Source organism: Nomascus leucogenys, chromosome 13, assembly GCF_006542625.1.
Source record: "Nomascus leucogenys isolate Asia chromosome 13, Asia_NLE_v1, whole genome shotgun sequence".
Classification (NCBI taxonomy): Eukaryota; Metazoa; Chordata; class Mammalia; order Primates; family Hylobatidae; genus Nomascus; species Nomascus leucogenys.
In genome coordinates this window covers 106,366,072-106,380,359 of record NC_044393.1, presented here as the reverse complement: position 1 = coordinate 106,380,359, position 14,288 = coordinate 106,366,072, and the positions used below count along the sequence as shown (strand labels likewise).

At 47.9% G+C, this 14,288-nt stretch overlaps 1 protein-coding gene across 4 annotated transcripts in view; it reads left to right on the top strand.

The window, feature by feature from the left end:
* Nucleotides 1–14,288, top strand: part of PTPRN2 (protein tyrosine phosphatase receptor type N2) — a 998,301-nt gene that overhangs the window by 385,214 nt on the left and 598,799 nt on the right. For all 4 annotated transcript variants that reach the window (XM_003281603.4, XM_004090276.3, XM_012512304.2 and 1 more), the window contains one exon: nt 7,922–8,282. In XM_003281603.4, coding sequence (XP_003281651.2) covers nt 7,922–8,282 — 361 coding nt within the window. The remainder of the gene's footprint in view (nt 1–7,921; nt 8,283–14,288) is intronic.

Below are 14,288 nucleotides of genomic sequence, written 5' to 3'. Positions count from 1 at the left end.
CTCAGCGTCTCCCGGCGTGTGGGACTCCCCGGGCCTCCAGGCCTTCCTGTCAGCCTGAACTCATAATTGTGCCTTTGGGACTGGGCTGGATGGATCGCCAGGAGAGGCATGCTTGTCAAAGGAAGAGGTCTGATTTTTAGCTCTGGTACTCCCGGCCCCAGTAAAGTTGGGAGCGAGGAGAGTCACTTCCTCAGCAGTGCCACTGTTTGACAGTTGAGGGGTACAGTGCAGGGCGTGGCTCTGTGAACTGCATCAGCTGGCTCCAGGAAGCAGCTCTGATTTCCTCCAGCTGAAGAGAATCACATTCTTCCAAAACCAGGATTGCTTTTCTGAACCTCTGTAATAGCATTCTTTCAATTACGGTTGTTAATGTCTATGACTCAACTCCTAGTTGTCTGCAAGATGTTTGAGGACAGGGCCGCATCTGAGTTATTCTTCCTTCATAGAAGTCCAGGGCTTGGCACACAGCAGCAGTAGAGGTTTGATGATGCTGATGGCGGGGGGTGACACTGATGGTGGAGATGCTGCTGTGGATGCTGTGGATGATGATGGTGCTGCTGCTGCTGCTGCTGATGATGATGGTGGGAAGTTGATGGTTGGGGTGATGATGGCAGGGATGATGTTGATGGTGGAAGTGATAATGGTGGGGATGCTGCTGTTGATGGTGGGATGCTGTTGTTCATGGTGGGATGCTGCTACGAATGGTGAAGAAGATGATGGTAGGGATGCTGCTGTGGATGGTAGGATGCTGCTGTGGATGGTGTGGATGATGATGGTGGGATGCTGCTGTAGATGGTGAGGATGATGATGGTAGGGATGCTGCTGTGGATGGTGAAGATGATGATGGTGGGATGCTGCTGTGGATGGTGAAGATGATGATGGTGGGATGCTGCTGTGGATGGTGAAGATGATGATGGTGGGATGCTGCTGTGGATGGTGAGGATGATGATGGTAGGGATGCTGCTGTGGATGGTGAAGATGATGGTGGGATGCTGCTGTGGATGGTGAAGATGATGATGGTGGGATGCTGCTGTGGATGGTGAAGATGATGATGGTGGGATGCTGCTGTGGATGGTGGGATGCTGCTGTAGATGGTGAAGATGATGATGGTGGGATGCTGCTGTGATGGTGAGGATGATGATGGTGGGATGCTGCTGTGGATGGTGTGGATGATGATGGTGGGATGCTGTTGTGGATGGTGGGATGCTGCTGTAGATGGTGAAGATGACGATGGTGGGGATGTTGCTGTGGATGGTGAAGATGATGATGGTGGGGATGCTGCTATTGATGTTGGGATAATGCTGATGGGGGTGATGATGGTGGGAATGTTGCTGTTGATGGTGAAGATGATGATGGTGGGGATGTTGCTGTGGATAGTGAAGATGATGATGGTGGGGATGCTGCTGATGATGGTGGAGATAGTGGAGATGCTGTTGTTGATGGCAGAAGTTGTTGTGGGAAGTCAGGGACCCCGAACAGAGGGACTGGCTTGAAGCTGCAGCAGAAGAACATAAATTGTGAAGACTTCATGGACATTTATCAGTTCATAATTTCTTATGCCTGTCTTTATTGCAGTCTCTGAACATAAATTGTGAAGATTTCATGGACATTTATCACTTCTGCAATCAATACTCTTATAATTTCCTATGCCTGTCTTTACTTTAATCTCTTAATCCCATCATCTTTGTAAGCTGAGGATGTATGTCACCTCAGGATCCTGTGATGATTACATTAACTGTACAAATTGTAAAACGTGTGTTTGAACAATATGAAATCAGGGCACCCTGAAAAGGAACAGAACAACAGCGATTTTCAGGTAACAAGGGAAGGTAACCTTAAAGTCTGACTGCCTGTGGGGTCGGGCAGAATAGAGCCTTATTTTTCTTCTTGCAGAAAGCAAGTAGGAGAAATATTGCTGAATTCTTTTCCTGGCAAGGAATAACCCTGGAGAAGGAATGCATTCCCAGGGGTAGGTCTATGAACGGCTGCTCTGGGAATGTCTGTCTTAACGTGGTTGAAGATAAGGGATGAAATTCTCCCTGGTCTCCTGCAGTGCCCTCAGGCTTACCAAGGTTGGGAAATTCCAGCCTGGTGAATTCTAGTCAGACTGGTTGTCTGCTCTCGAATGCTGTTTCCTGTTAAGATGTTTATCAAGACAATGCATGCCCAGTGGGACACTCATCAGTAATTCTAATTTCACCCCCTGCCTTGTGATCTTTTATTGCCCTCTGAAGCATGTGATCCCTGTGACCTATTCCCTATTTGTACACCCCTTCCCTTTTGAAATCCCTAATAAAAACTTGCTGGTTTTGCAGCTCAGGTGGGCATCACAGAACCTGCCAATATGTGATGTTACTCCTGAAGGCCCAGCTGTAAAATTTATCTCTTTGTACTCTTTCTCTTTATTTCTCAGACTGGCCAACACTTAGGGAAAATAGAAAAGCAACTGTGTTGAAATACTGGGGGCTGGTTCCTCCGATAGGAAGTGATGATGGTGGAGATGCTGCTATTGATGGTGGGATGATGCTGATGGTGAGGGTGATGATGGTGTGGATGCTGCTGTTGATGATGGGGTGATGATGATGGTGGGGATGCTGGTGGTGATGGGATGCTGTTTATTGATGGTGGAGATAGTGGAGATGCTGTTATTGATGGTGGAGATAGTGGAGATGCTGTTGTTGATGATTGGGGTGATGATGGTGGGGATCCTGCTGTGGATGGTGAAGATGATGTTGGTGGGGATGCTGCTGTTGATGATGGGGTGATGATGATGGTGGGGATGCTGGTGATGATGGTGGAGATAATGGAGATGCTGTTGTTGATGGTGGAGACAGTGGAGATGCTGTTGTTGATGGTAGAAGTGATGATGGTGGGGATGCTGCTGTGGATGGTGAGATGATGCTGATGTTGAAGATGATGATGGTGGGATGCTGCTGTGAATGGTGAAGATGATGGTGGGATCCTGCTGTGGATGGTGAAGATGATGATGGTGGGATGCTGCTGTGGATGGTGGAATGATGATGGTGGGGATGCTGTTGTTGATGGTGGAGATAGTGGAGATGCTGTCATTGATGGTGGAAGTGATGATGGTGGGGATGCTGCTATTGATGGTGGGATGATGCTGATGGTGAGGGTGATGATGGTAGGGATGGTGCTGTGGATGGTGAAGATGACGATGGTGGGGATGCTGTTGTGGATGGTGGCAGTGACACTAATGGTGATGATGATACTGCTGATGACTGCCATTTATCAAGTTCCTCCTCTGAGTTGTGTGCTGAGCAAGGCACTTTTACCTATACTCTCCCTAATCCTCACAGTGGCTTTTAAAGAAAACAGAATTATTTTTCTAGTTTTGCAGGTGGTAAAAATGAGGCTTCAAGAGGTTAGATAACTGGTCCAAACTTACACAAGTTACACAGAGCTGACAGGATTGGGCCAGTCTCTCAGTAAGCCTTCTTTCCTGCTGACTTTTTCAGTGTGTGGGCGAGTGGGTTCTGCTTCTCCTCGTATGGAAATGCAGTGGGTTGAAGAATATTCCCAGTAGAATATCATGTCAGCTTAAATGTCAGCAGACTTTGGCAGAAGCTCTCGAATGCTTCATACCTATAGCTGGGCTACCCCAGAGACGCTCAGCCGGATTTCTCTTACACATAGTTTGAAGAATTCATGCACAGGAATGTCCATCACATGTACTGGAAATTGGTCCATGTCCATGCCTTTAGGCTGCTAATTTCCAGGTTTGGGCAGCTACGGTCTTAAAAATTATTCCACATTGTCTTAGGAAACCTTCCTTTATTGGTATGTTGAAGTGAGACTGAAAACATCTTCACAACAGGGGGTTTGAAAATGAGTCACAGAATTTTAAACTCAGAGCTGAGAGTAGAAGAAAAAGTCTAATTGGATAGTTCCTCTTCAGTTGAGATATGGATTTCCTGACTGCTTTGAAGGATATGAAGGTATAGGCCAGGCATGGTGGCTCACGCTTGTAATCCCAGCACTTTGGGAGGCCAAGGCAGGCAGATCACTTGAGGTCAGGAGTTTGAGACCAGCCTGACCAACATGGTGAAACCCTGTCTCTACTAAAAATGCAAAAAAATTAGCTAGGCGTGGTGGTGCGTGCCTGTAATCCCAGCTGCTCAGGAGGCTGAGGCAGGAGAATCACTTGAACCCAGGAGGCGGAGGTTGCAGTGAGCCAAGATCGTGCCATTGCACTCCAGCATGGGTGACAGAGTGAGACTATGTCTCAAAAAAAAAAAAAAAAAAATATATATATATATATATATATATATGAAGGTATAATAAGGTAAAGTAAATAATAGTAATAATAGTAGTAGTCATAGCCATTAACGCTTCTATGCCAGATACTATTATTGTTATCTTTGTTTTACAGATGACTTACATAACGTGCTGAAGCAAAGGTCACTAAGCTTGTAGCATTGGTGGTAGTTTAAACCCAGGCAGCTCCAGAGCCAGTTCCCTTTCCTTGGGGAACTCAAACCATGAAAGAGCCAGTCAGCGTGAGAATACTTTTCTTCACTGCCCATGTTCCCAATTCTCAGGCCCTCTTGGTTATGGGATGGTCACCTCACCTTGGTGAGGAACACCACAGCGTTTGCAATCATCTATTGAGTAGCCAGAATGGCTTGCAAAAACTGACATTTGCTATTAATTCTACAGGCTCTGTTGTTTGTGCTAACTACTGAAATATTCTTTTTCCTCTTCACCTTAATTTGATTCAGAACATAAACCAAAAATAGATTGTTTATCCAAGTCTACTGCACAGATCACACTCTGCTGTGATTGTGTAATGCACTGAACCTAGTCAGTCCTGCACCTGGAGCTTCCAACTCAACTTTAATTAAAGGCCCTTTGAGTGGAAGCTCCAGGTTACTGCATTCATAGCAATGAGGGGAGAGCCGCTTGCAGGCACATAACGGGGATTTGGACGCAGATCCCCACCCCCCAGCACGGTGGCTGACCAGGTGTTCAGAGACAGCCTTTGCAAGAGGGAGTGCAGGCTGAGCTGGAGATTGACACTTACACCCAATTTGTGGGGAATTGCTGGAGGGGCTGTTTGTTGTGGTGGCATTCACTGTCTCTCACTCGCTCGCTCTCGCTCTTTCTCACACTCTGGCTCTCTCACATATTCTCTTTCTTAAGGGAAGAATAGTTGGTTTCAGCTAGTCCTTGGACAAATTTAAACAATTTGGATGATAGCTACAGTCACATCACTTTAGAAATAATAATTAAAATATCTTAGAGATAATGGCTGGGCGCAGTGGCTCATGACTGTAATCCTAGCACTTTGGGAGGCTGAGGCAGGCCCATCACTTGAGGTCAGGAGTTCGAGACCAGCCTGGCCAACATGGTGAAACCCCATCTCTACTAAAAATACAAAAATTAGCAGGGTGTGGTGATGGGCACCTGTAATCCCAGCTACTCAGGAGGCTGAAGCAGGAGAATCACTTGAACCCCAGAGGTGGAGGTTGCAGTGAGCCGAGATGTGCCACTGCACTCCAGCCCGGGCGACAGTAAGAGACTCCGTCTCAAAAGAAAAAAAAAAATCTTAGAGATAATGTCCAATTTCCTTTTTTGACAGAAGAAAATTGAGTCTCTAGGGGTCAAGTGATTTACCCAAGTTCATATATGAGAACTGAAACTAGAACCTGATTCAACCTGGCCGGGCGCGGTGGCTCACACCTGTAGTCCCAGCACTTTGGGAGGCTGAGGCAGGTGGATCACTTGAGGCCAGGAATTCGAGACCAGCCTGGCCAACATGGTAAAACCCCATCACTAAACACACACACACACACACACACACACACACACACACACACAAACACACACACGCAAAACCAGCCAAGTATGGTGGTGTGTTCCTGTGGTCCCAGCTACTTGGGAGGCAGAGACATGAGAACTACATGAACCAAGGAGGCGGAGGTTGCAGTGAGCTGAGACCACGCCACTTCACTCCAGCCTGGGTGAAAGAGGGACGCTCTGTCTCAAAAAACCGCCCCAAAACAAACAAAAAACCCCAACCTATATCAACCCACTTCCCAACTCCCAGGTTGCTACTCAAAAATCTAACCCAGAGGATGAACCCAAATATTTTCAGAAATAGCCAGACTCAGGAGCTGGACCCCCTTACCTTACTGTCAGTGATGGCTGCACACCTTTAGCTAGTGCTGAGGTGTCCACCTCCACTGACACGACATTGATCAGGTGCCCGAAGGAAGTGCAAGTAGAAAATATGAACGGATGGATTTTAAACTGGGTTGTCCACACACCCATGCACGCCTCCAGGGAGCTCAGCTTGTGTGTCCAGGATTCAAAAGTCTCTAAGCTGGAAATTATTCATACTCAGCTTGTCCATGACATTTTGATGAAACCCAAGTCAGAGGTAGAATGTGGGGACTTTTCACATTTTTACAGCTGCCCTAGAGGTGAGGACAGCTGGGCCTTGGTTTGTCTAGTGACACAAAGTGTGATGAGGACATGTCCTCTTAGGGAATTTTACTAAATGAGTGAGGAGAAAATATAGACAGAAATCCCATGAAAGACTGTTAGCCAGAGCATTGATGAGTAAATGATGTGATAGGTAATTATCGAACAAGAGACCCTGGCATCTTCCCTGCCGCAGAACATTGCAGTTAAAAGAGCAGGTGACAAACATGTTTGAGGTCATCAGTAAAGAAGTTGGAATGAAGACCTCCAGACAAGGCACTTGAGGCCTCTGCTGAGGGTTGCTGAAAGAGATTCAGCTATTGGGGAGCAGTTTTCAGGCTTAAAATAAAGACCAGTGCAGGCAAAAAATACGAGCAGACATTTCTTCAGAGAAGATGTAGGAGTGGTCAATAAGGGCATGCAGAGATGCAGCATTATTAGCCAACAGGGAGGCACTGCAGAGCCTCATGAATGTGCCTGGGAGCAGCTCCTCTCATTTCTGTGAATGCAGTAACTCCGAGCTGCTATGCAAAGGACCTTTAGTTAAAGCTGAGTTGGAGGCTCCAGGTGCAGGACATACTAGGCTCAGCGCATTATGCAAGTGACACAGCACGGTATTGCTTTCCAACCGCTAGGACAACCATAATAAAAACAGAAGGAAAGTAGCAAGTGTTGGCAAAGATGCGGAGGAACTGGCATCTGCAGGCATTACTGGTGAGATTGTTCGTGGTGCTGCTGTGCTGGAAAACAGCTTGGGAGTTCCTCAGTCAGTTAAATGTCGAGTTACCATGAAACATCCTTGAATAAACCCAAGAGAACTGAAAACACATTTATACAAAGACTCATAAATGAATACTCACAGCAGCATTATTCAAAATAGCCAAAAGGTAGAAAAAAGTAAATGTCCATCAACTGATAGATGAATTTTTAAAATGTGGGATATACATGCAGTGGGATAGTACTTGCCTTAAAGAAGAAGGATATCCTGGCCCATGCCCCAGCATCAGCATGGGTGCACCCGAGGACATTATGCTTAGGGAAATGAGCTAGGCACAGATGCCACACGTGGTGTGATTCCATTTACACCAAACATCCAGAAGAGACTCATGCATAGAGACTGAAAGCGAATGAGCAGTGTCGGGGTGGGAGGGAGGAACGGGAACACTGCAAAGTCTCTTTTCGGGTGATGCAGATGTTCTGGACTTAGCAGTGATGTTTCACAACTCTGAATACACTAAAAACTGCTGATGTGGGTGAATTATCTCCATAAAGCTGTTATTAAAAATAATGCAGGAACAAATATGAAATAGGGACCTGGGTTGGTCAGAGTGAAAATGAGAGTCCTGTTTTGGCTTTACATTTCAGAGATGTCCAGGGCTGTTTAGGACCTTGAAAACTGAGACCGAAGGGCATCTTGGTGCCCCCAGCTGATAATGGAAATGCAACTCTTGTTCTGTTTTGCTCTCCTGCCCTCCAGGGTGACGACCGCTTCTCTGAGAGCATCCTGACCTATGTGGCCCACACATCTGCACTGACCTACCCTCCTGGGCCCCGGGCCCAGCTCCCTGAGGACCTCCTGCCGCGGACCCTCAGCCAGCTCCAGCCAGATGAGCTCAGCCCTAAGGTGGACAGTGGTGTGGACAGACACCATCTGATGGCGGCCCTTGGTGCCTATGCTGCCCGAAGGCCCCCAGCTCCCCCCGGGGAGGGCAGCCTGGAGCCACAGTACCTTCTGCGTGCACCCTCAAGAATGCCTAGGCCCTTGCTGGCACCAGCCACTCCCCAGAAGTGGCCTTCACCTCTGGGAGACCCTGAAGACCCCTCCAGCACAGGCGATGGTGAGCCAGCCCCGTGTGGTTTTTCTCGTTTGCTGACTGCCCTGTGTCCAGCCCTTCCCAGTGACAGACGCACCATGCTCTTCCCACACGTGGGGTCTGCACACCGCACTCCCCTTGAGGATGCGTGGCAGGAATGGGGCACCATGTGGGGAAGGGTCCCTTCGGTCCTCATACCCTCTCTGTGCTGGGAAGGAGGTATGTGGTCATTTCATGACCTGGGAACGCAGTGGCCGGTGAGAGGCGGGAGGTGATCCTGAGGGTGGGATGGAGAAGGCGCTGCTGAGGGTGTGAGGACAGTGAACACAGTGGCCAGTGGGAGGGGGAGGTGATCCTGAGGGTGTGAGGACAGTGAACGTGGCAGCCAGCGGGAGGAGGAGATGATCCTGAGGATCTAGGGATGATGAATGCAGCAGCTGGTGGGAGGAGTTGCTCCTGAGGGTCTGGGGACAGTGCGTGTTCCCTTCTCACTTCTTGTTCATCCCTTCCCCAGATTTTATGATTTCACAATTTTACTGCTGAAGCTGATGGATGGGGCAGGGAGCATGGCTTTCAGGACGGGTCTGGCCCACAGCTTGTGTCGTCCATATCTGTTTTGGAAAATTGACTCTGAACACGTTAAGTCCAGTGTCCTTTGTCGCTGAACTCACTCCTCCCTGTGGCCCAGCATGTGGCCATAGCCCATATTTATGGCGGTTTGCCACGTCCTCCGAAGCCCCGTCTGGATTTCATGCTGCTCACCATGGGCTGGGTGAACAGTGTCGGCCTCGAGGTGACTGCTGTGCCAAGACCGTGGCTTCCGGTGTCGCTCCCTGAGTTAACCCACGTCAGGGCGGGCCCAGGGGAGAAGGGCGTTTGCAGGTTCCTGTGACTCTGTGATATGGAGAAGATTGCAACCCATTTATTTCCCAACAGCCCTTTCCCAAGACCATCCTGCAGTGGTTTCTGATAAAACATGACTTCCCTTTTGGAGATAACAAATACTAAAATCAAGTAGATAATGGTTTTCACAAACATTGCCTGAGCATCGCGTTATGTGAGTGCTCTCTGCTCCTTAAGTGAAGGCTGAATGGGAGCCGCTGAGAGCGAGCGTCAGCTTCTCCGCTGTCTACAGCCGGGAGCTCTTCTGCCCTTGCTCTTTCTTTGTTCATGCAGCCGTTATGGCAGTTTTTAAATAGAAGGAATGTGAAATTCCAATTAGAGGGAAGGACGTGTGACCATTACCGATGCTTTCTCCTTGTTCCTGTCTTGGAGGAGAAGGACGGCGGAGGAGGCCGATGCTGCACTTGAGTGAATGCTGCTGGAGCATTGATTGTGCTGTTTGCTATGGGAGCTGCCCGCCTGGAGTGGCCACTTTCCCTCCAGCACCTCTCCCTCTGGGGTGACGTCTCCTCTGTTCTAAGCCATGCTCTACTCCCAGAAACCCCTTTTCTTGATGGTCCTGCCTCCTGCACTCTCGTGGGTACTAGACACCATCGGGGGTCTTCACTGCCTCCTGTGCTGTCTGTACTAGACACCATCAGGGGCCTTCACTGCCTCCTGAGCTTTCGTGGGTACTGGACGCTACAAGGGGCCTTCACTGCCTCTTGTGTGTACTAGACACCATCGGGGTTCTTCACTGCCTCCTGTGCTCTCTGTGTACTAGACACCATTGGGGGTCTTCACTGCCTCCTGCACTGTCTGTGTACTGACATACCATCAGGGGCCTTCACTGCCTCCTGAGCTTTCGTGGGTACTGGACGCTATCAGGGGGTCTTCACTGCCTCTTGTGGGTACTAGACACCATCAGGGTCTTCACTGCCTCCTGTGCTCTCGTGGGTACTGGATGCTATCGGGGGTCTTCACTTGCGACCTTGGGTCCATGTAGCGGCCGAGCTTCCTGTTCTCCTCCAGCTCAGTGTGGCCTCAGCCCTTGGCCACAGGCGGTGAATACATGGCTGAGGTGACCTTCAGCTTCTCATCTCAGCCTTCCGTGCCCCTCCCTGACGCCGGCTGCCCCTCTACCTGCATTCTCTCACCTCTGTACTCCTTCTAGTGGGGTCACGTTGGGTCGTCCTCCTCCTTCTCTAACCTCCCTTTTCTCTCTCCTATCCCATCTCTCACAGCTTAAAAAGCCCCATTCACCTCTGTCCTCATTACTGGGAACAGAAAGCAGTAAACATCCTCGCCCCCACCACAGGGAGGGAAACCCAGTTGGAGAGCCAGGTGAAGGTGAGCTCACAGAGAGAATACGACGCACTCCTGCTCTGTGAGCCCTCCCTACGCGCACGCTCCTGCTCTGCGTGCCCTCCCTACGCGCGCGCTCCTGCTCTGCGTGCCCTCCCTACGCGCGCGCTCCTGCTCTGCGTGCCCTCCCTACGCGCGCGCTCCTGCTCTGCGTGCCTTTCCTAGGCACCTCGGGAGCTTCGCCTCCCTGCCTTGGCGCCTTCTCGTTCCTCCCACACCCTGGGGTGTGGATCTTCAGAACAAGTGTCCTGACCGTGGTCTCTCCACTCTCCGTGATCCCTCCGATTTGCACAATGTGCCTGGCATTCTTCCTGAGCTACCCTGCAATGCTGGTGATATTCTGATAAAAACTGTCTTCCTAACTGCACTGTGTGCGTTAGAAAAGCCTCATGTAAAACGGCAAATAAGAAATATGCAGAGAGAATTGAGAACCCTGTACAGGCATCTCCTATGAAATACACAGAGAATATTGAGAACCCTGTACAGGCATCACCTACAAAATATACAGAGAATATTGAGAACCCCGTACAGGCGTCACCTACGAAATACACAGAGAATATTGAGAACCCCGTACAGGCATCACCTACAAATATACAGAGAATATTGAGAACCCCGTACAGGCGTCACCTACAAAATATACAGAGAATATTGAGAACCCCGTACAGGCATCTCCTATGAAATACACAGAGAATATTGAGAACCCCGTACAGGCATCACCTACAAAATATACAGAGAATATTGAGAACCCCGTACAGGCGTCACCTACGAAACACACAGAGAATATTGAGAACCCCGTACAGGCGTCACCTACAAAATATACAGAGAATATTGAGAGCCCCGTACAGGTGTCACCTATGAAACACAGAGAATATTGAGCACCCCGTACAGGCGTCACCTACGAAACACACAGAGAATATTGAGAACCCCGTACAGGCGTCACATACGAAATACACAGAGAATATTGAGGACCCCGTACAGGCGTCACCTACGAAATACACAGAGAATATTGAGGACACCGTACAGGTGTCACCTATGAAACACAGAGAATATTGAGAACCCTTTACAGGCGTCACCTACGAAATATACAGAGAATACTGAGAACCCCGTACAGGCGTCACCTATGAAATACACAGAGAATATTGAGAACCCCGTACAGGCATCACCTGTCTCCCGCAAACGGTGACTCTCAGGCTTTCCTGATGCTCCTCTGCACCCACTACAGCCCCCTGCTCTGCCCTGGGATGATTCTAAAGCAAATCCAGACATCGAATGATTTCTCAAGATGAGAGGCCTTAGCTAGTTAGACATTCTCAACACACAAAGAGCAACTGCACCCAAGCAGGAAGGGAGGACCCTGCGATAATGCCAGGGAACAGAAAACTTCTTTACAGGTCAGAGAACAGGGCCACCCTCCTGCCGCACGGTCGGGTCCAACATGAGACCCTTGCTGTTCAGTCTTCAGAGAGTGGGAGAGAAGACCCACACGTACCTGCTCCCAAAGAAGCAGTCAGTCAACGAGGCTGCGGGCTGAACGCATGTGACAAAAGTTCACCTGGTAAAAGCTTTAAAAAGAGACCCTCTTCCTTCACTTATTCATAATTCACATCTGGTCTCCTTTCAAAGAGCTTTAAAGCAGGTTCAATGGAAGGCCTATCTAAGGTGGGGTGATGGGGAGGACAACAGGTGACGTGCAGTGGCCGGTGAAGGAATTTGGGGCTCATCCAGTTCAGCGTCTCCAGTTTTCCCGCTCGATACCTGGCAACCACGGACCTTGTTGCTGTCTCCATAGTTTGCCTTTTCCTGAATGTCCTGGAGTTGGAACCTTACAATATGTGGCCTTTTCAGATGTGTCACATGCCTTGAAGATTCCCCCATCTTTTCATGGCTCCATGGCTCATTTCTCTTTAGTGCTGAATAGTATTGTATTATTACATGATAATCCATAACACTCCATTGTATAGATGGGCCACAGTTTATTCGCCTACTGAGGAACATCTTGGTTGCTTCCATGTATTGGCGATTATTCATAAAGCTGCCATAAGCACCTTCATGCAGGTTTTTGTGTGGGTGTAAGTCTTTAACTTCTACTGATTAAGTACCAAGGAGTGTAATCACTGGATCACATAGTAAGAGAATGTTTGGTTTTGGAAGCAGCCACCAAACTGTCTTCCCCAGTGGCTGTGGCATTCCGCATTCTGTGTGTCTCCAGCAGTGAACAAGCTGCTGTTGCTCCACATCTTCGCCTGCATTGAGTGTTGTCGGTGTTCTGGGTTCTGGCCATTCTGAGAGGTGTGTGGTGGTGTCTCGTCATTTTCATTCACATTTCCCTGACGATGGAGGAAGCAGAGCATTTTCACATGCTTGTTTTCCTCCGTGTATCTTCTTTGGTGAGGTGTCGGTGGTGGTCTCTGGGCCATGTTTTAATTAGGCTGTTTGTTTTCTTATTGTTGAGTTTGTAAAGTTCTTGAATATTTTAGATATTGGTCCTTTATCAGATATCAGATATGTCTTTTGTAAACATTTTCTCCCAGTCTGTGGCTTGTCTTTTCATTCTCTTGACAGTGTCTTTTGCAGAGCATTATTTTAATGAAGTCCAACCTAACCAATTATTTTATTCATGGATTTTGCCTTTGGTGTTGGATTTTAAAAAGTCATCACCAAACCCAAGGTCATCCAGAGTTTCTCCTCTCTTACCTTTAAGGAGTTTTATGGTTTTTCATTTTATGATGAAGTCTGTGATCCATTCTGAGTTAGTTGTGAAGGGTGTAAGGTCTGCATCTGGAATTGTTTCTGTACGTGTGGATGTCCAGTTGTCCAGCACCATTTGTTAAGAGGCGATCCTTTCTCCATAGCATCACCTTTGCTCCTTTTCAAAGCTCAGCTGACCTCATGTATGTGGACCCATGTCTGGGCTCTCTGTTCTGTTTCACTGATCTGTTTGTCTGTGCCATCAACCCCACCCTGCCTGGATTTCTGTGGAGTTGGAGTGAGTCATAATGATGGGTGTAGTGCATCCTAATGATGGGTGGTGTTGTCCTCCACCTTTGTTCTTCTTCAGTATTGTGTTGGCTGTTCTGGGTCACTTGCCTCTCCATATAAACTTCAGAATACATTTGCTTGTATCCAAAAAATCACTTGCTGGGATTTTGATTGGGATTTCATTAAATCCATAGATCAAGTTGGAGAACTGACATGCTGACAATATTGAGGCTTTGGGAGACAGTTATAATCCTGAAAGACACAATCCTGAATGCCATAATTCTGAATGTTAAGATCCTGAAATATCAAAATCCCTAAGGTCCCTAAAATCCTAAAAATCACAGTCTCAAAATATCAAAATCCCAAAAATGTAATTCTGGAAAAAATTGTTTAAAAGACATTTATTTACATTTTTAAAAGGGAATTTATTTGCAAAACATATAAAATCGTGACAAAACACTTCATAGGCCATTTTACACAATAAAATAAGCGATAATAACATTCATATTTTTGCAGGCTTAAGCCCTCAGATATCTTGACGACAGTTGCATGGGCATCACAGTTGTGAGCAGATGAACCGTGTTCATGAAGGCATAGGTCAGGAAGGGAGATGTATAAAAGCATGTCACTCTGCTTGGTAATTGTGTGCACCCAGCTGTATAACTGCAGGCATCTGAAATACCGTGATGAACAACCTAAGGCTTTTGATGAGATCAGTCAAAAACCCTGATGGGTCACTGCTGCATAAACAGTCGAAGAGCTGAGATCTCAAGAAATTGTATCTTTCTCAAATGCAGATGTACA